Genomic DNA, 21,279 nt, shown 5'->3' on the forward strand with positions numbered 1-21,279 from the left:
CGCCGCTTCACGTCACACCTCGCAACCGTCGCATCGCCACCGTTCTTGCGCCGCTTGTGGGTACCGGTGTTGGACTCGTGCAGGGCGCGCGCCGAACAGCGTGTACAAAACCACGCATTTTCCACTTCAAAAACGGATCAAAAACGACACACGCCCACTTTTGTTCCGTCCAATCGGTGAGCGAGGGGCGATTTGGCCCCGCCCCCAGGGCGTTGGAGGGCGATCGATATATGCAAATTTATGGATCAAAAAGCATTCACGCCCACTTTTTCTCGGGCCAATGGGGAGCGAGGTGAAAGGTCGAAAGGAGGGGGTCAAAGATGAGAGAGCGAAGCCACGGGGCTTATATAAGCGACCGCGTTTGTCAGTCCAGTGAGTAGTAGAGTCGGGAATGGAGAGTTAAGACTTCGCGGGCGGTGGAGTTGGGAAGAAGAAGCCAGAAGGAGTTGGTCGTCGTCGTGTGCGTTGGAGTCGGAGCGGAGGGGACGGAGCTGTGGAGAGGCGGCGAGGGCAGACGAGGGGGTGCTCGCGTCGTGCAGGGAGCTACACACCAGGGAGGCCGACGGCGCGACCTGGCCGAGGTGGAGACGCTCGTCGCGGGACTCGAGGCAGAGTGGAAATCCTCTATACCCCGAGCATCAGCAACCCCCTCCTGTTTCCCCCCGCGCTGAGATAGTGCGACCAAGGGGGCCCCTTTCCCACCCCCTACCAGACACTGCCCGCGAGGCCCGCGGAGTTGAGGCACCATCGCCGCTCCGCGTCTCATCACCAGACGGGTAGGCTCGACCCGGTCTCGGCCTCAGGCCCGCCTCATCCTTGAGGGTTCTCTGTTCTTTTCCTTGGTTTAGGGTATGTGTTGTCGGCGCCGTCTGTGAAGTAAAATTGTATTAGTGTTGCCGTGTGCTCGCGTAATCGGTATTAGATCTGCATTGTCGCATTTGCTTTTTGTGTAAAATTGCATTGTGTTTCTTTTTTCCTTTTCGATGTGCTTTTGGTAGAATTGAATATGTGTGCTTCCTGTGTGCCGCGAATAAATGTGCTTTGTGTTGAACTGTTTCCCGCTTCGCTTCGTCATTTCTTTCATTGAATCCTCATCTTGCTTCACGTAAAGGGTTGGTAGTGGGCTGAATACGCCCGATAATTAATCGAACCGTCGAGGCCGACGATAACACCGCTCGGTTATCCCGATAGTACGGAACGGGTCGCTTAAGTGGCCCGTGTCCGAAGTCGACCTGCGGCGAGGTGCGATCGCCCGGTCTACCCTCCGTGTGGGTACTTAGGTAGGTCGAATTTGGCGAGCAACCCTATCCCACGCGGGGGCTGATTGGCTCGATCGCGGTGAGACCGAAAGGTCCACCCGTGACTGGTTCCCGGCGTTAGTCCGAGAGGGTCACGACTGGATTGTCCATCCGGTGGGCGACGTGCCGCGATTCGAGTTACGTGGCCGCTCGCACGCCGGCGGGCGCGAATCCGTAACAATATATATATATATATATATATATATATATATATATATATATATATATATATATATATATATATATATATATATATATGTATATATATATATATATATATATATATATATATATATATATATATATATATATATATATACGGGTTTCAGAAGGTGGAGCGGAATCCTCCCAGGTCTCGAAGTATCTCAAAGTAATTACATGTATAACCTCAAGCATTGTTTACTCACTGGCTTGGAGCAAATGTGTGATGCAATATGTTGGTGAAACAATGCAGAGATGTGATGTTAGAATAAATGTACACATGAGTGGCATAAAAACCCAGATAGAACTGGTTGTCCACTACTCACTTTCCAAATGAATGCTGTCAAAATGTGAGCTTCAGTGTTCAGGTTGTATAAAAGATAAGCGGTAATGGCCGAAAAAAGGATGGGATGGAAGATAAAACGATCACACAATTACCTAAGTGTCGAGAACTTTTCTGGATTAAATAATTAAGAACTTCTTACCCATATGGATTAAATGAAAGAATTAATCACACACACACACACACACACACACACACACACACACACACACACACACACACACACACACACACACACACACACACACACACACACACACACACACACACACACACACACACACACACACACACACACACAACATAAAGGCCAAAACATAATCACCTTTGTTTTTAACACCTTACCACGAGACGCTCAGACACAGAGTACATAATTATGCATGAAAATGTCCAGTTACAGACACACTACAACAAATAGTAAATGAGTGGTTAGATCTTAAATCAAATATCTGTTGATTACTTAACAGCAGCAGAATGAAGATTAACACTGAAAAAAAAAAAAACCGGAGTAAAAGTTTGGCTGATCGTGAACAGATTAATGGAAGAGGATGTTCAAGAGGACCTCCCAATCCAACACATGGAAGCAATTCTGGACATTATTGACCATAGAATGTACGAAGAGAATCCTAAAGAAGTTAATTATAGGAAAGACAATCATGCCATCAAAATTATGTTTGATTCCAGAGGGGTGGAAATGATTAATATAGAGAAAATACAACAACAGAACAAAGTGTGGGGGTAAACTTCCAGAAACAATACAACAGAGAGAGCTGCCAAAGGTTGTGTACACTTTCCGAAATGCAATTGGGGGAAAAATATTCAACTATAAGGAAACTGTGCAATCTATAGATGTAGAGGAATGGTTGAGTAACACACATCATTGTAATTGTGAACATTCCATATTTAAACATCCACATCATAAACACATTATCACATGCGATCTCAGAATAATGAAAGATAGAAAATTACATGCATTACTTACAAGAGGACCAAATTATCGATAAAATAAAAGGATTAACTGGAATAAAGCAATGGAACTTACAGTGAATGATAGGATTGATGGAATGGGCGAGAGAACAAACTGATAAACACAAAAAGTACCAAACACGCACAAATGGCTTTCTGGTTGGAGGAGGTAGAGAAACATGTAAAAAGGGGAATTGTTGACTTGAAAAGAAAAGTTTGAATCAATAATTAATCCAAAAGTAATTTTAAACAATCCAGAGACAAGTGATTATTTAAAACGGCTTTAAACACAATATGTTATTGTTCCAAATGACAAAACAAATAATAGTATTGCACTTGTATGCAAAACATTCTACATTCAAACACTTTTGGAAGAATTTGGCTTACAGGCTGGACTCTCAAGACCTACAGAATAAGTAACGATAATAAAATAGACTTGATACACACACAGTACAAGCTCTTTTCCAGAGCTAGTCTCGCCCACGATGATGGCTGTATCATGCCTACGTAACTGGGATGCGAGCACTTTGCAAACCTCCACAATCGGGATTCGGAAACCTCAGTCTTTCTTCCGCCAACTTGACCGATGATGAGAGACTCGGCCGCATGCCAGGAATGTGCGAATCACCGTGCGGCACCTGGTGAAGGTGCCTCAAGCGGGGCACACTGTCTGCCCGGTACAGTCCAGACTTGGCCTCCTTGTTCAGGCCCTTGGAAGATCACATGAGAGTCCAGTGCTATGAAAACGATGAAGTAGTCCAGATAGCCAGGCATAGCTAGTTGTGAAGTGTTGGAACATACTTCTACCTCATGGAATTTTTAAGCATGTGCAGTGGTGGCAGATTTGTGTGGAATGTTTTGGAGATTTTGTTGAAAAGTAATATGGTATGTCCAGTTACTTTTGACAAAATCAGTTTTCTTACATGTTTTATTTTTTTTTTATTTTTGTATAATCCACTTATCGTGGTGGCATGATGAGATCTTTCCAGGATTCTCGATGAGACATAGCATTGACTAAATCAATGTCCCTCAAAGCTGGTGTCCTTCCCGATGTCTCGCAGGGCAGTGAGGGGGTAACCCCCTTCTCCGTGGTTCTTCAGGCCTCCAGAGTAGAACTTCCTTTGCAAGTTCTTCATGTCGTGTTACCTGACCAGCAAGGCAAAGGTGGCGTTCCCTCATGATAGCAGAGTTGCGGAGCAAAGAACCATACAGATTCCTATTAGTGATATGGTCTTTCCAAGAAACGTTCAGAACCTTTCGAAGCAATCGGGTGTAAGTACCATCCATTGATTTCTCCAGTGTTTGGGTCAAGGTCCAGGATTCGCACCCATAGAGAAGGATCGACTCAACTGTAGTTTTGAAGACCCTTAGCTTACTCAATCTGTGAATTGGAGATCTCCAAACTTTATGGAGGGCATGAACTGCTGCCCAAGCCTGAGCTTTTCTGCATTCTATGTCGCGCTGCATGTTGGTATAGGAGCCGAGGTATTTAAAGGCATTCACTCTCTCTATCGGGCTTCCAGCGACAGTAAGTAGAGCACACTCAGCAGAAGGATTGATGTGCATATGCTTCGTCTTTTCAGCATTGAGTACAAGCCCAATAGACCTAGCAGCAGTTCCAACCTTGTGGAGTAGGTCAGCTTCACTTAACATGTCTGAAAGGAGCGCTATGTCATCAGCAAAGTCAAGGTCAGAAATGTGTTGAGCTGGATGTCTGCTACTTTGACGCTGGGAGCGAGTTAAACCATCCCGGTCTTCAATCACAGTTCTTAGGCCATAGTCCAAGGCAATGGTAAACAGGTAAGGAGCAATGGTTCTTCACCTTGAAGAACTCCATTGTTAATTCAAAAAGTGCAGTCTCTTCTTGAGTTAATACCACTGCAGAGGTATCTTCATATATAACTTGTATGGCCTTCACAATTGACTCAGGGATGCCATATGCATGTAAAATTTGGAAAAGTTTATTCCTGTAAATGGAGTTGAAGGCTTTCCTGAAATCTATGAAGATGATAAGAGCCTCTTTTCAGTGATGGCGAACTTCCTCAATGATGCGCCTGAGAGCAGGGATCTGAGATGTGGATCGAAGGGGGCCTAAAACCATTTTTGATTTGGGTGGAGGATCTTTTCTAATTCAGGGCGAATTCCATGAAGGAGGAGGCGATTGTAAATTTTTGCTGCTGTTTGAGTTAAACTTATTCCACGATCGGTTTCAGGAAGCGATAAATTTCCTTTCTTGGGTATTGGTACAATACCTGCCTTCCCCCATTTTGGAGGGCACTTTCCTCGGTATGTTTCTAACATGTACCTTTGTTTCACTGTACAATAAACATGCTCATGACCTTTGGTATGGCCCTCGTATTAATATTAATTGTTTTAGTTGCTTTACGTTATAAAATACAACTTACTGAAACATGATTCAAGCAGAAAATGCAAACTTGATTAATTCCACCCCCTCTTCTCCCAACTTTTAAAAAAATTATTATTTTTGCCCTTCTACTGGATACTAATTCAATCAAGATCACGATTGCACGTGTTTGTGTGTTCCAAAATAGCGATGATCATGGCTGGAGCAAAATCGGAGATTGCAATGCAATGAATAAGAATTGCTTAAATGATGTGAATCTACATGTAGGATTTGCCCAAAGATTAGTATTGGAGTTCTGCAATTGCTACCTCTATTCCTCTTGAATTGTGGTAAAGAATGAGACTGTCGTGTCCTTTGTGATGAAGTTGGTCAATGTTGATTGTTCGTTTGGAGAACTATGCAGCCGACAAGTGGAAAAGCTTCGTTCTGCTCATTCTCCTTATACTCCTCCCTCTCGATACTCATGTTTTGAAAAAGCCACACATACGAAATGACAATTAGTTATCAAATTTTCATGTTCGAGATGATTATATAAACAAGCGAATGCAAAAGTCTTTCTAAATATGTACTTTAATATTGTAACGTGTAATGGGTCTTGGTGAACCTTGTACATGTTGGATGTACCTGCCAATGGTACGATGCATAATTTGAACCACGGACGTGAACGACTACACGATCCCAGTTTGTGGCCAAAACCAACGATTGTGGATAACTATTTGAAGCTCGCAGGATATTCTCGCCAAGATGATCAAACGAGATGGCAACCTCGTGCTCTTCTTTTAACAACTCCACAATGACGACGGTGCAAACAATAATAATAATAGCAATGAAAAATGACAAATTCGATGAATTGTTTAACAAATAGAAGGCATGGAACCAACGGAGCTTCAGCACCAGAACACCGAAAATGCCCTCTTATAACTTACACAATTACCCATTACCCTTGCTATGAATGTCCATGGACCTGTATGAAGAAAGAATGGTGGAGTTTTGTAGGAAGGCAGACAGGAATAATGGAACCTGGCAAGCAGAAGCAAAGGAATAAATGAGAGAATGAAGGAGGCAACAGCACCACTCATGTGATGGAGGCACCAGCTAGGCTCCACGTTAAACACCTTGGGAATTGGAGCCGGAGCTCCCCGGGTGTTGGAGGTATTGAAGGGATTTCAACCAAACCTGAAACAAGTATTGACTGTAATAGAAAGAGGGTCTCATTCAATTTTGGGTTCAACAGGTGAAAGGTCATGTGCCCTTTTGAAATTCATTTTGCAGACCATAACTCGAGTTGGAAACATTTAATGTCTTTCTCCTACTTATCTCTCTCTCGTCTCTCTCATCTCTCACACACTCTCATGTGACCTTTAATTGAGATCAAATGTAAGTGGGTTGACATCCAACATGGGTGGCGGCACATCCATCGACCCATTTGCATCAAATTATGTTTTCTACGCTGATTTATCTTTTTTAAAGATATTCCTTTTTGTTTCACATTGTTAAATTGTGTTTTAATCATTGCTATTCAAACCACATTTTTCAATTGTTGTTCTTCATTTTATTAATACTTGGCAAGCAACCTTTTCCTCGATATTTATTTATTTTATTTGCCTCTATTTATTTATTTATTTATTGCAAACTTTTTTCATTTTGTCTTCAATCTTATTGTCAAGTTCACATCTAAGATCTCTTGTTATATTTAACTTATCTATTGATAACTTGCTTCTTCCATCTTCACTTAAATTTTAACTTGCATCATCTTCTCTCTTTCCAGGATAATCAGGAAGTTGGGGTTGATAAACCTTCGTAGATTTCAAGGTCTGTCTATCTTTTCATTTGTGACTTATTAAATTATTATTTTAAAAACATTTTAGCTAAAGAAAAAAAATTTGAAAGCAGAGGTTATCAAACTCATGCTGTTTTGATAGACCACGGATTGACTTAGAATTGGAACATAAGAACAATTGTCACAAGAACGGCACTCGGTAGGCTGAACCTCCTCAAGGCTGAACAGTTTACATTTTGTATACCACTGATAGGCTGGATCTGCATCTGAACCATAATCAAAATCTAATCGGCTTGTTCTTGTCACCTACCCAACTCATCCACCAAGCTTTGTCGTAGTCAGGGCCAAAAATGATCTCAAAAAGTTGTGGACAGTCTCTCAACGGTGAAGAATTGCTAAAAAAAAAAAAAATTAAAAATTCTTGGATCCAGATCCAGATCTTCACTAAAATCGAATAAATTTGTCCTTGTCACACATCCAACCTGTCCACCAAGTTCAGTCTGAATTTGTTCATAACGTTTTGCGATATCCTGCTCAGACAGACAAACAGACAGGAGTGAAAATATAACCTCCGTGCACCTTCGGTGACAGAAATAATTAGCAGGAGAAACACAAATATTACAGGAAACATTGCAAAATGACAAAAACCACAGAGTCCGACTCATTAATTTTTGTCTCAAAACAAACGAGATACAAGGGTCAATCACTAAGGGCCAATAACACAGACTCTCTGAATGTTTAAATTATTTAACCCAAAATAGACATTGATTCAACAAGCTTTTGATAATATTTTTAAAAGGTCACCAAAATAACTTCATTTATTTGCCTTCTAAGCTCTTGGGCAGAGTGTTTCATCCAAAGAAAATCATTTTACTCCTTGGCATTTCAATGTCTTCATTACCAGTTGTGTTATCTCCTTTTAATTTATAATTACCACTGTTATGTTTCTAAGACAAAAACTAAGCTTTTCTTCATCTTACTATAATTTGAGAAGTGTTTGGCTGTGTGTTTGTTTGACTTCTATGTATTCCTGAACTGCTGAATGGAATGAGTTGAAGACCAGTTTTTTCAACTCATTCTGTTGACAGTGTATAATTCAGCTGATAACAATGACATTGTAATGTCACCAAGTCATCTGATGTACTCTTATAAGGAAGGACATGCACTAATTGCATGATCATTTATAACTCAGGGGGTACACGGGAAGGGTTTGTGGAGTAAAATACAAATTGATAGTCCTTGGGGTTCAGGGTTCAGGGTTTAGGGGAGGTGAGGGACCCTGAGTCTCTCTATGTAAATATGTTTGGCTTCATGCCACTCTTGCTGAGAGGGGATATTACAAGTTACACTAAAATGTGCTATTTGTGGGGGAATTAACCGGACCATAAGGAATTTCTGTATATTGCTGGCAGTCATCTGATGTGCTCTTATGAGGAAGGACATGCACTAATTATGGGCCTTGTGAAGTGACTAGAGTGACATTGTTCCACTGCAATGAATTTTATTATTTTCCATTCATGCTTTGGAAAGTATAATGAACAGTTATAGCATGCGTGTTGCATTATCTTTTAATTACATGATGCTCTGCAGCTGTGGCCAATACATAAGAGGATGGTAGTAATAGCTGCCAGAAAAGATGGGAAATATGATCTGCCATCACATTACCTTCTTGCTCTAACATTAGCCGAGTCTTTGCACGCAAACAAGACCAACACAGATAAGACAATGCCATCTAGTGCCAAACTCTGCATCAAGGTCAGCCAGCCACAAAGCACTTTCCCATTCTGTGGTACCATATCCTAACGCCATTTAATTATTTATTTATTTTTGCAAGCAAACACGTCAGGAGTTTTAAAGTCCACACTTCGTTGCAGTATGGTAAAATTTTAAATGGGAAAGAGTTTGATGGAATGACAGTGGAAATGATATAATACTTAATCCTTTGTACAATTCGTTTATGTAGAGCTCATGAAAAAAACCACCAAAGGTTCAACATGTTCTTTCTTGGCCCAACAAGCGTGAATGCTCTCGGCTTGGTATCGGCTTTCTCGTAATTGCCATTGACCAAGCAAGAACAAATGCGTTTCTGCATGCAACGTTTAAATTATAACCCCTTCTACTCCCCCTCAATAACACTTTCACGGTGCATCGTCATCATGAGATTGTGTTTGGGGGTGCCAAACAAAATGTACTATCATCTTTAAGTGGAGGTGAAAGGGATTTGTCAGACCACATTGGCAATGGCCCATCCTGCTGCCGTCCACTTAAGATGGTCGAGACACCATTATAGTAAAGCCTGACGATATTGGTCATTCAAAACTCGAACAGACAGCCATTGTGCATACAAACCATGATTTATCAGATGATTTTATGATCGTCTGGGTCGATATAATTGCAGCCAGCATATTGACAAAGGGAAGATGCATTTCTAATGCAATTTAACAAGCTAGATAGATGAGCGTTCTGTCCTGTCTCGCATAGGTCACTTTTACCCAACTGTTTCTTGTCTATGAGACCTGTGTATCTAATTCACCCATCCATTTGGACCATACTCTGTGCAGAGCATTGGTGCTGCCTCAACTGTCTCCTTGGCTATTGGGCACAATCCTGGATGGGTCGCCACTCTGACACACATCCATACCAGCAAGCTGGCACTCATTTTGCCGACCTCGGAAGGATGACAGGCAGAGTCAACCCCGCTTGGTATTAATTCAACAGCCAAGAGTGATTTGAACTCAGGATCCTTAGATACCAAGCCCACCACACTAACCATTAAGCCAACACCAGGCATATTTCACCCATTGCCTGCTCATTGTAGACCACTCGATATAGCCCAAGACTGTGTAACAGCTTGTTAATGCCCATTTCCAACATGATGGCCTCTTGCATTCAATTGCATCCTGATAATCTCTTTCAGCCAACCATTTTCATTTGTGATGTTAGTCTTAGAGGTTAACAACTTCTTGAAATAGTTGTCACGAAATTTACCTCTTTTAATGTCTGGTGCTGAGTTACCTCAAACAAGAACACAGCAAATCTGTTTCATTTAACTGTACCTGAGATCTTGTCTTCCGACGAGGTTTTGGACTCCAGTGACCTGAGCACAAGGACAATACTGCATCATTACAGCTGTTACAAATAAATTACGAATTATAAAAATTACAAGTTTAAAATCCTTTAAAATGGACTGTGCTTTACCGAGATGAGTGTCTTGCCATGACCAATGGGTTTGCATACCACAGACTATGTGACTTGTCCCCAAGTTTTCCTTCAATCCTTGTATACAATTGTAGATTGATGGAATGTAATTTTTGTTCTGGGAGAACTGAAATGCTGCATGTTCTGAAGTCTTCTCTGAATTTTACAATAATTAATGTTTGGTTAAATCCAAACTTGTGTATTTTTATATTGATATGTAGTGTGTAAGTTTGTGTTTGTGATTGTCTTCAGGGCATTTAGGAATCGGTGCTCAAAGCTTGCTTCAAGCCCTTCGTCCATTTTGTCGGCTGCTCGGCTCACTGAAGCTGGACAAGATTCTGCAGAGCTGCGCCTGTAACAACCACATCCATCTTAAATAAATAAATCTGTGTCTCTGTCTGTGGGCTGTAAGGATGGCCTAGCCTAGAGGTATGCACACTCACCTCTAAGCCATCTTGACTGGGTTTGAATCTCCACCCAGCTATAAACAGCCATCCCTGTGTTTCACAGATGCGGCGAATCATCGATGTGTGCGCCATCCCTCGGATGGACATTAAACTGGGCGTCCCAGCATTAGTGTGCCAGCATTAGTTGGTGGATGTTAAAGATCCCACTGTGTCCTTCATGAAGAGTAGGCGAGCTATCTCCATGCACAAACTACAAATAAACCAATGTCACCCGCAGGGTGATCCGTATCTTGCCAAAAGGTGACCACGTGTGACTTCTTTAAGGTCACACTGAGGTGAACAGAGCTGCTATCCACCAGGAGCGACTCCTTGAGGAATATCTGCCTATGAGAGATTCCGATGAGAATCGTTCTACAGAGTAACCATGAAAAATATGCTTTTGCCTCATAACGTCACCAAATGACGTCATAATGTCTCAAGCTTGACATATCTAGAAAGCACTCATTGAGGTGTTCAATTTGAGGTACTACACGATATGGTTCCTAAAACTTGAAAATTTGACCTTGGGGTCAAATATGTTTGACCTGAGGCGCTAACCATGAAGGTCAAGGCCAATCGCCACCAAAAATTAATCAGCTGAGCACCAGACGATGAACTATGTTCCCATGAAGTTTGAAGACTATCCGATCAAAATTACTCAAAAAATAAGGGTTTCGTCGACTCCCCTGATTTGCGACAAAGTGACCTTGACCTTTGACCTTGACCTTCAAAATTTTATGCGCTGAAAGGGACCTCTATAGGCCTCTGATATGCGAAGTTACAAAAATTTCCAATGACAACTGTGCTCTGCAGAGTGATTTATACGTGATTACAGACCAAAAAAAAAAAAACAAACAAACAAAAAAAAACATATGAAGGCCAAGGCCAATCGCCACCAAAAATTAATCAGCTGAGCGCCAGACCATGAACTATATTCCCATGAAGTTTGAAGACTATCCGATCAAAATTACTCAAAAAATAAGGGTTTCGTCGACTCCCCTGATTTGCGACAAAGTGACCTTGACCTCCAAAATTTTATGCGCTGAAAGGGACCTCTATAGGCCTCTGATATGCTAAGTTACAAAAATTTCCAATGACAACTGTGCTCTGCAGAGTGATTTATACGTGATTACACACCAAAAAAAAAAAAAAACAAACAAAAAAAAAAACATATGAAGGTCAAGGCCAATCGCCACCAAAAAATTAATCAGCTGAGCGCCAGACCATGAACTATATTCCCATGAAGTTTGAAGACGATCCGATCAAAATTACTCAAAAAATAAGGGTTTCATCGACTCCCCTGATTTGCGCCAAAGTGACCTTGACCTTTGACCTTGACCTTAAATTTTGTGCACTGAAAGGGACCTCCATAGGCCTCTGATATGCGAAGTTACAAAAATTTCTGATGATAACTGTGCTCTGCAGAATTTTTTATATGTGATTACAGACAAACAAACAACAACAAAAAAAAAACATATCTTGCAAAAACTTCGTTTTGGCACGATAGTAACTGCCCTGACTACTATTGGGAAGGCAATTGTAAACCGCCCAGTATAACCCTTGCTAAGAAACTGCTTTGGCAGTAGTGATGCTCTGGTAACGGTATGGTACATCAGATATATCCAACACACACACACACACACACACACACACACACACACACACACACACACACACACACACACACACACACACACACACACACACACACACACACACACACACACACACACACACACACACACACACACACACACACACACACACTGCTGGTGAAGGTCAGTATGCGAGAAATGTGCCGGTGGATCTCCCAAGGGTTGAGCTGTGTCAGAAAACTGTTTCAAAAGCCTATCTCGGCTGATAATTCTGTGGATTGCAGGGTAGCAAGTGGCATTGCTTAAAGCAGTGTGCGGTGTTCACTGTCTTTGAGAGAATTGAGCAAATAGGCCAAGATTTTCCATTAAAATTTAGAATATGGCATTGGTGTGTCGTTTTAACTAGACTCTGACAAATACATTTTTCATTAAAGATGTGTTAAAATGTATGTCTCCTGAAATCTTTATTTTGTCCCTTGTAATTTCCATCTATTTTTGGAGATTAATTAAAATGATTGTTGATGTTCTAATTTACCATATTTATGATTGTACAAGTTGATTGTGATATGGTGATTCTTTTTTTGTTATTGTTGCTTTTGTCAGTGGAACTGGAGTTGCGACAAGAAGTGAAGAGATTGAAGCAAGGACGCGAAGCTGGGATTTTAACCCTGCGTGGTACGTACTAAGTTCAATTTAATAATCTTGTTTGAGAATATGATTATTCGTGCAATCCACAGAAAAGTAATAGTGTGAAGCAACAAGTAATAATATTGTTACGGACAATATTACGGACTCGGCGTGTACCGAGAGATCACGGACAACCCTTAACCCAGGCTGGATCCTCGCTCCCAGAGTCAGTTTACCATGTGGGTGAGTTTAACGTGGTAGATAGAGAACCGTGCCAGCGATTTATGTGGTGGTTAATTACTTGGCCGAGCAAACCGACGCCTCGTGCTACCACAACTAGAGTCTCGGATCAATTGTCCCCCAGGAACGCTATCTCGGACCAACCACAAGCAGAATAAATCAAGACACGTATCGACACTTTTTTTTTTGTATGAGAGCTATCACAGAAACGCCAGCAAGGGGAGCAGAAGACAAGAGGGGCAGCAGAGGGAAGGACAAAACAGTGGGGAACAGAGACATGAGATCTGTGGAAGGGAGAGGGATAGGGCAGGGTACACAGGAAAAACAAGATGGACACTACAGGGATTTTCAGGTCCGACATATGTTCACGACATTCAAAAAAGTTGGGGTCTAAAGCCTGTATCTCACTGGGATGCGACAGCTCGCGACAAAATGCGAACGGGATTCTCCAAAATGTCTCGAAACGTTCGCGGTGGTTCTCAATTTCCTCGCGCAAGTCGCAGGACGTCGCTCTGGTGTCGCTTGAATTTTGAACATGTTCAAAAAATTCGTGCGACAAATTTTGTCTCAAAATAGTCGCATAGTCGTCACGGTTGTCTCGAACCCTTCTCAATTTAGTTTCCACGAGTCAGAAGGTGCGACAAATGTGAGACAACTTTGTGAGGGATTGGCGACCTATGAAACTAAATTGTGACTGATTGGAGAAAAAATGAAAATCTGTCCTGGGACCCCTGAGAGCGCGACAAAACTGCGATTCAATGGAGAATATTTTCGGAAGAAATTGCGACATAACTGAGGTCATAATTCATTTATTAAAGTCTTTTGCTACAATATGTTGTTCTGTTATTTCAAAAGAAATTAATCAGAAATTTGCCAATGTATTGTCTACTCAATTTAATAGCGAACGCAGTGAGCTTCATACTTAACGCGTGCACGTGAGAGAATCGGAAACAACAACACAATACCCCTGGCTATTTGGAATCCGTCTCATTGGATATGACCTTTTGCTTCCGGTTGTTTTTAAACGCTGTGCGGTGTATAAATACGATTGGGTTTTATTACTATCTTGTGAATATTACTTAATGCGTGCACATGAGAGAATAGGAAACAACACAATACCATGGCAATTGTGAATCCGTGTCGTTGGCTATGACCCTTTTGCTTCCGGTTTTTTTTTTTGTTTCTGGTTTTTGTCATGGGGAATGATGCATGCCGGGAGATAAAGGCATTGTTGGAGACATGAAAGGCCCAAATAATATCAGACATGGTGTATATTTCCCCCACTGATTTTAACAGCGAACGCAGTGAGCTTCATACTTAAGGCATGCACGTGAAAGAATAGGAAAGAACAACAAAAACAACACAATACCCCTGGCTATTTGGAATCCGTGTCGTTAGCTATGACCTTTTACTTCCGGTTGTTTTTAAACGCTGTGCGGTGTATAAACACGATTGGGTTTTATTTCTATCTTGTGAATATTACTTAACTCGTGCACATGAGAGAATAGGAAACAACAAAAACAACACAATACCCTGCCAATAGTGAATCCGTGTCATTGGCTATAACCCTTTTGCTTCCGTTTTTGGTAACCTCCACCATCGAAGATGGATGGAGGTTACTGTTTTCACTCCTTTCTGTTTGTTTGTTTGTTTGTTTGTTTGTTTGTTTGTTTGTTTGTGAACAATATTATGGAAAAACTCGACGGATTTCGACGAAACTTGGTGGGGGGGGGGGGTTAGGTCTCGTCCAAGGATCATGCCATTGGATTTTGGACTTGTCCAAAATCCAATATGGCCGCTATGGCGGCCAATTTGAAAAAATATTTGAATTTTTTTTTTTTTTTGCATTTATACATGTTTTAAGTGATTTCCAACCCCCCCCCTAAAAAAAAATTGGTAGAGAAAAAATTTTTTGCAACTTTTTTTTTCAACAAAATTTCGATTTCTTTTTTTTTCTGCATTTCTACATGTTTTAAGTGATTTCCAACCCCCCGCCCCCCAAAAAAAATTGTTATAGAAAAAAAATTTGCTAACTTTTTTTTCAACAAAATTTCGATTTTTTTTTGGCATTTCTACATGTTATTAGTGATTTCCAACATAAAAACATGCCAAAATTATAATTGCGGCTGATTTTGGAACTTCGGGTGGATATACCCACGTAAAATCAATTTCTGTCTCAAGGAATTATGACGAATGAATTGAGTATGTAAAAGTTAAAAGTAAAAGGGAAAGTTGCAAACTATAACTCTGAACACTGTTGTCAAATTGAATGAATAGGATATCAGGTTCACTTGAGTGACCAAGCAGTATTGGCGGCGGAGGTTTTGCACTCTACCGAGTGCTCCCCCTCTAGTTTTGTTTCTGTTTTTTTTTTTGTTTCCGGTTTTTGTCATGGGGAATGATGCATGCCGGGAGATAAAGGCATCGTCGGAGACATGAAAGACCCAAATAATATCAGACATGGTATATATTTCCCCCACTGATTTTAAAAAAGATATCTCCCGCGTCATCAAAAAATAATTTTTAATCGTGATTAAATGATCATCCGAATGATCATCCGCTGATCCCGAATCCAGGCCGAAGTAACCTGAAATTGCTTATATTATACAGTTGTCAACAAGTTATAGGTAAAGTCAGAAGCGAATGTAAGAAGAATACTACATTCACTTCTTGTATTTATTTTTTTAGATGAGATCCTGTTCTCGGCGGTGTAGTTGTTGTTGTGAATGTAATGTTGAGGTAATATTATTTTTTCAGATGAGATCCTGTTCTAGGCAGTGTAGTTGTTGTTGTGAAGGTAATGTTAAGGTAATATTTATTTTTTCATTGCAAAAAGACTTTAATTTGATATATTTAAGAAGCGAATGTAAGAAGAATTCTACGTTCGCTTCTCGGCTTTGCCTATTCCATATTAGCGAACGCAGTGAGCTTCATACTTAAGGCATGCACATGAGCGAATAGGAAACAACAACAACACAATACCCTGCCAATTGTGAATCCGTGTCGTTGGCTATGACCCTTTTGCTTCCGATTGTTTTTAAACGCTGTGCGGTGTATAAACACGATTGGGTTTTATTTCTATCTTGTGAATATTACTTAACGCGTGCACATGAAAGAATAGGAAACAACATAAACAACACAATACCCTGCCAATTGTGAATCCGTGTCGTTGGCTCTGACTCTTTTGCTTCCGTTTTTTTTTTGTTTCTGTTTTTTTTTTGTTTCCGGTTTTTGTCATGGGGAATGATGCATGCCGGGAGATAAAGGCATCATCGGAGACATGAAAGACCCAAATAATATCAGACATGGTGCATATTTCCTTCACTGATTTTAATAAAGATATCTCCTGCATCATCAAAAAATAATTTTTAATCGTGATTTACAATATTTGATCGTTGATCCCGAATCCAGGCCGAAGTAACCGGAAATTGCGTATACAGTTGTGAACTGGAGGGGGAGCACTCTGTAGAGTGCAAAACCTCCGCCGCCAATACTGCTCGGTCACTCAAGTGAACCTGATATCCTATTCATTCAATTTGACGTCAACAGTGCTCACAGAGGAATAGTTTGCAACTTTCCCTTTTACTTTTAACTTTTACATACTCAATTCATTCGTCATAACAAGATTTCTTGAGACAGAAATTGATTTTACGTGGGTATATCCACCTGAAGTTCCAAAATCAGCCGCAATTATAATTTTGGCATGTTTTTTTTTGTTGGAAATCACTTATAACATGTAGAAATGCAAAAAAAAATCGAAATTTTGATGAAAAAAAATTTGCAAATCTTTTTTTTCTCCAACAATTTTTTTTTGTTGGGGGGGGGGGTGGAAATCACAATAAAAAATGTAGAAATGCAAAAAAAAAGAAATTGAAATTCTGTTGAAAAAAAAGTTGCAAAAATTGTTTTTTCTCCAACATTTTTTTTTTGGGGGGGGGTGGGGTGGGGGTTGGAAATCACTTAAAACATCGAGAAATGGAAAAAAAAAAATTTCAAATATTTTTTCAATTTGGCCGCCATAGCGGCCATATTGGATTTTGGACCAAGTCCAAAATCTAATGGCATGATCCTTGGACCAGACCTAACCACCCACACCAAGTTTCGTCGAAATCCGTCGAGGAGTTTTTCCGTAATACTGTTCACAAACAAACAAATAAACCAATGTCACCCGCAGGGTGACCCGTATCTTGCCAAAAGGTGACCACGTGTGACTTCTTCAAGGTCACACTGAGGTGAACAGAGCTGCTATCCACCAGGAGCGACTCCTTGAGGAATATCTGCCTACGAGAGATTCTGATGAGAATCGTTCTACAGTGTAACCATGAAAAATATGCTTTTGCCTCATAACGTCACCAAATGGCATCATAATGTCTCAAGCTTAACATATCTAGAAAGCACTCATCGAGGTGTTCAATTTGAGGTACTACACGATATGGTTCCTAAAACTTGAAAATTTGACCTTGGGGTCAAATATGTTTGACCTCAGGCGCTAACCATGAAGGTGAAGGCCAATCGCCACCAAAAATTAATCAGCTGAGCGCCAGACCATGAACTATATTCCCATGAAGTTTGAAGACGATCGGATCAAAATTACTCAAAAAATAAGGGTTTCATCGACTCCCCTGATTTGCGACAGTGACCTTGACCTTTGACCTTGACCTTCAAAATTTTATGCGCTGAAAGGGACCTCTATAGGCCTCTGATATGCGAAGTTACAAAAATTTCCAATGACAACTGTGCTCTGCAGAGTGATTTATACGTGATTACAGACCAAAAAAAAAAACAAAAAAAAAATAAAAAAATAAAGGTCAAGGCCAATCGCCACCAAAAATTAATCAGCTGAGCGCCAGACCATGAACTATATTCCCATGAAGTTTGAAGACTATCTGATCAAAATTACTCAAAAAATAAGGGTTTCGTCGACTCCCCTGATTTGCGCCAAAGTGACCTTGACCTTTGACCTTGACCTTCAAAATTTTATGCGCTGAAAGGGACCTCTATAGGCCTCTGATATGCGAAGTTACAAAAATTTCCGATGATAACTGTGCTCCTCAGAATTTTTTATACGTGATTACAGACAAACAAACAAAAAAAAAAACAAAAAAAAACATACAAGCTGACTAACATATCTTGCAAAAACTTCGTTTTGGCAAGATAACAAGCAGTCATAGACTGGTACTTTCGAAATCGTCAACTTGACCTCTGACCTTGTCTAATAAAAGCTGTCTCCAGAGAAGGTAGTGACGCAAACCAGAAGTTTCTACGATGATTCTGTACCAAGCCATCAAAAATCGAATGTTTTGGATGTTTGACCTCACTGTGACCTTGACCTTTGACCGATTTTGACCAAAATCTAATCAGCGCTAGCCACCACCCTCCTGAATCACGTGGTGTAATTTGACATTGGTAGCTTCTTCCATTCTCGAGTTATCATTTTTTGGATGTTTGACCTCACTGTGACCTTGACCTTTGACTGATTTTGACCAAAATCTAATCAGCACTAGCCATCACCCTCCTGAATCACGTGGTGCAATTTGACATTGGTAGCTTCTTCCGTTCTCGAGTTATCGTGCCTACAAACAAACAAACAAACAAACAAACAGAAACGGAAGTCATCAATATACCTGTACTTATGAAATCTTTAGATTTCGTAAGTAACAAACAGAAAGGGGTGAAAACAGTCACCTCCATCCATCTTCGATGGCGGAGGTTAACAAGTCATAGGTAAAGTCAGAAGCGAATGTAACAAGAATACTACATTCGCTTCTAGTATTTATTTTTTTAGATGAGATCCTGTTCTAGGTGGTGTAGTTGTTGTTGTGAAGGTAATGTCAAGGTAATATTTATTTTTTCATAGCAAAAAGACTTTAATTTGATATATTTAAGAAGCCAATGTAAGAAGAATTCTACGTTCGCTTCTAGGCTTTGCCTATTCCATATTATATTGTTACGAATTCTGGCTCGTCCGGCGTGCGATCGGCCACGTAACTCGAATCGCGACATGTCGCCCACCGGAACGGACAATTCAGTCGTGACCCTCCGGGAACTACCGCCAGGAGCCAGTCACGCGTGGGGGTTTAACCTCACCACAATCGTGCCAATTGCCCACCCGCGCAGGATAGGGTTGCTCTCCAAATTCGACCGACCTAAGTACCTGCGCGAGTGGTCGACCGGGCGATCATACCTCGCCGCAGGTTGACTTCGGACACGAACCGCTTAAGCGGCTCGTTCCGTGCTGCAGGGATAACTGAGCGGAGTTATCGTCGACCTCGACGGTTCAGATTACTTATCGGGTGTTTCAACCCACTACCAATCCCTTACGTGATGCAAGATGGAACTTTCAACCGAAGAAAGGACGCAACGAAACCGGAAACAGTTTGACAAACTCTTTTATTACACACACACAGACAAGCACGTATTCACAGCCATACAGTAATGCACATATTATAGACCCGAGGAGGAGCCTGTATGCACATTTTAGGATCAAAACACGATTGGAGGCGGGGCCACGCCACCCTCTGTTCAGCCATTGGTGTGGCAAAAAGGGGCGTGAGCCTCTTTTGATCCAAATTCCTCTCCCATAAAGAATCCACATTCATCGCGCTTGGAGGCGGGGCCATACCGCCCGGCGCTCGCCCATTGGACGGAGGAAAAGGGGCGTGAAGCCTTCCTGATCCAAATTTCTCTCCCGTAAAGAATCCACATTCATCGCGCTTGGAGGCGGGGCCATACCGCCCGACGCTCGCCCATTGGACAAAGAAAAAGGGGCGTGAAGCCTTCCTGATCCGAATTTCTCTCCCGTAAAGGCATCCATTGCACTCTCGGCTTGCCGCGTTCGGCAGCAATCACCGAACGGCTTCGGACAGTACGACGTTCGGTGTTGACTTTTAACCTGATTGGATGCATGGTCTGGCAGCCAGAATTATTTAATACTCGCAAAAACAACCCGGCGCTTCGCTGATGGGGGTGTGAAGGGGAGGGGTGGAGCGAGAGAGAGGGAGAGAGAGGGGAGAGGGAGGGAGCGAGAGAGAGGGAGAGAGAGGGGGAGAGGGAGGGAGAGAGAGGGGAGGGAGAGGGAGAGAGAGGGGAGGGGAGAGAGAGGGGAGGGGAGGAGGTGGAGTGTGAGGGGAGGGAGAGAGGGGAGGAGGGGGAAGGGGAGGGGAGAGGGAGGGAGAGGGAGGGGAGAGGGAGGGGAGAGGGAGGGAAGAGGGGGAGGGGGAAGGAGAGAGAGAGGGGAGGGGAAGGAGAGAGAGAGGGGAGGGGGAAGGAGAGAGAGAGGGGAGGGGGAAGGAGAGAGAGGGGAGGGGAAGGAGAGAGAGGGGGAGGAGAGGGAGAGAGAGGAGAGGGGAGGGAAGGGAGAGAGAGGGGAGGGAAGGGAGAGAGAGAGAGAGAGAAGAGGGGGAGGAGAGGGAGAGAGAGGGGGAGGGGAGGGAGAAAGGACTGAGGGAAGGGAGGAGCGGGGAGAGGAGGGAGGGGAAGCGAGGAGTGGCTGAAGAAGGGGAAGCTAGGAATAGTTAGGGAATTTTAGCAAATTGTATTGACTATCTGTGAAAAAATTGCTTACCAAAAAATTTCTTCACTAATGTATTCATCTTTGTGTCTACTAACACCTATCAATGAGTGCAAACCCAAATCCTTGTGGAAAATTCTGGGGAGGCAATCAAAGTTCGGGTGCTCAGAGGGCCTGCGCAAAAAAATCGGAAAATTAACTTTTGCCAATATTGACTTGTGAGATGTCTAACCAGGGGTTTTTTGGGGTACTGAATTGATTCCAACCATTATTTTGAGAAAAAAAAAACACTCCTTGATCATATAAAATGTATTTTATTGACATTTTTAACAGAACTGTGCTCAAGGAAATGTTGCTTCGTCAGCTTTTACAACCTTATTCATCAAACTCCCCAGTATCTTCCTCACTCCTCTTGTCATCCAGCTGGTTTATGTTCAGGCAAGAGTTACCATGACAGATGCCGCATGCAGAAATACACTTGACTCCTTGCTTTTTACAGCAGCACCTGAGTGAGCTGCAGTCCCCCACACAGTTGCAGCTGGCAAACGTCAGGAGGTAGTCTGGTGCAATGGGGTCTGTAGAAGGGACTGGTGCATATCCTTGCTCAGCGAGTTGCCATCCATAGTCCCAGGCATCCAACGATGGACTTTGCAGCATCAGCCAGTCTCAAGTCTGGAGGTAAGCTCGGAGAGAGTGCTGTGCTTCAGCTC

General features: G+C 42.0%; 1 protein-coding gene across 5 annotated transcripts in view; it reads left to right on the forward strand.

Moving 5' to 3' along the window:
* The window catches only part of TADA2A (transcriptional adaptor 2A), a 164,347-nt gene that overhangs the window by 68,499 nt on the left and 74,569 nt on the right, over nucleotides 1–21,279 (forward strand). For all 5 annotated transcript variants that reach the window (XR_015058727.1, XM_085883407.1, XM_085883406.1 and 2 more), the window contains exons 9-11: nucleotides 6,942–6,985; nucleotides 10,404–10,505; nucleotides 12,796–12,867. Coding sequence is in view for 4 of the 5 variants with exons in the window: in XM_085883407.1 (XP_085739533.1) it covers nucleotides 6,942–6,985; nucleotides 10,404–10,505; nucleotides 12,796–12,867 (218 nt within the window). In the remaining variant the exon portion in view is untranslated. The remainder of the gene's footprint in view (nucleotides 1–6,941; nucleotides 6,986–10,403; nucleotides 10,506–12,795; nucleotides 12,868–21,279) is intronic.

The sequence above is a fragment of the Eptatretus burgeri genome, chromosome 5 (assembly GCF_056783735.1).
Source record: "Eptatretus burgeri isolate ZD-2024b chromosome 5, Ebu_testis_v1, whole genome shotgun sequence".
In the NCBI taxonomy this organism is placed as follows: Eukaryota; Metazoa; Chordata; class Myxini; order Myxiniformes; family Myxinidae; genus Eptatretus; species Eptatretus burgeri.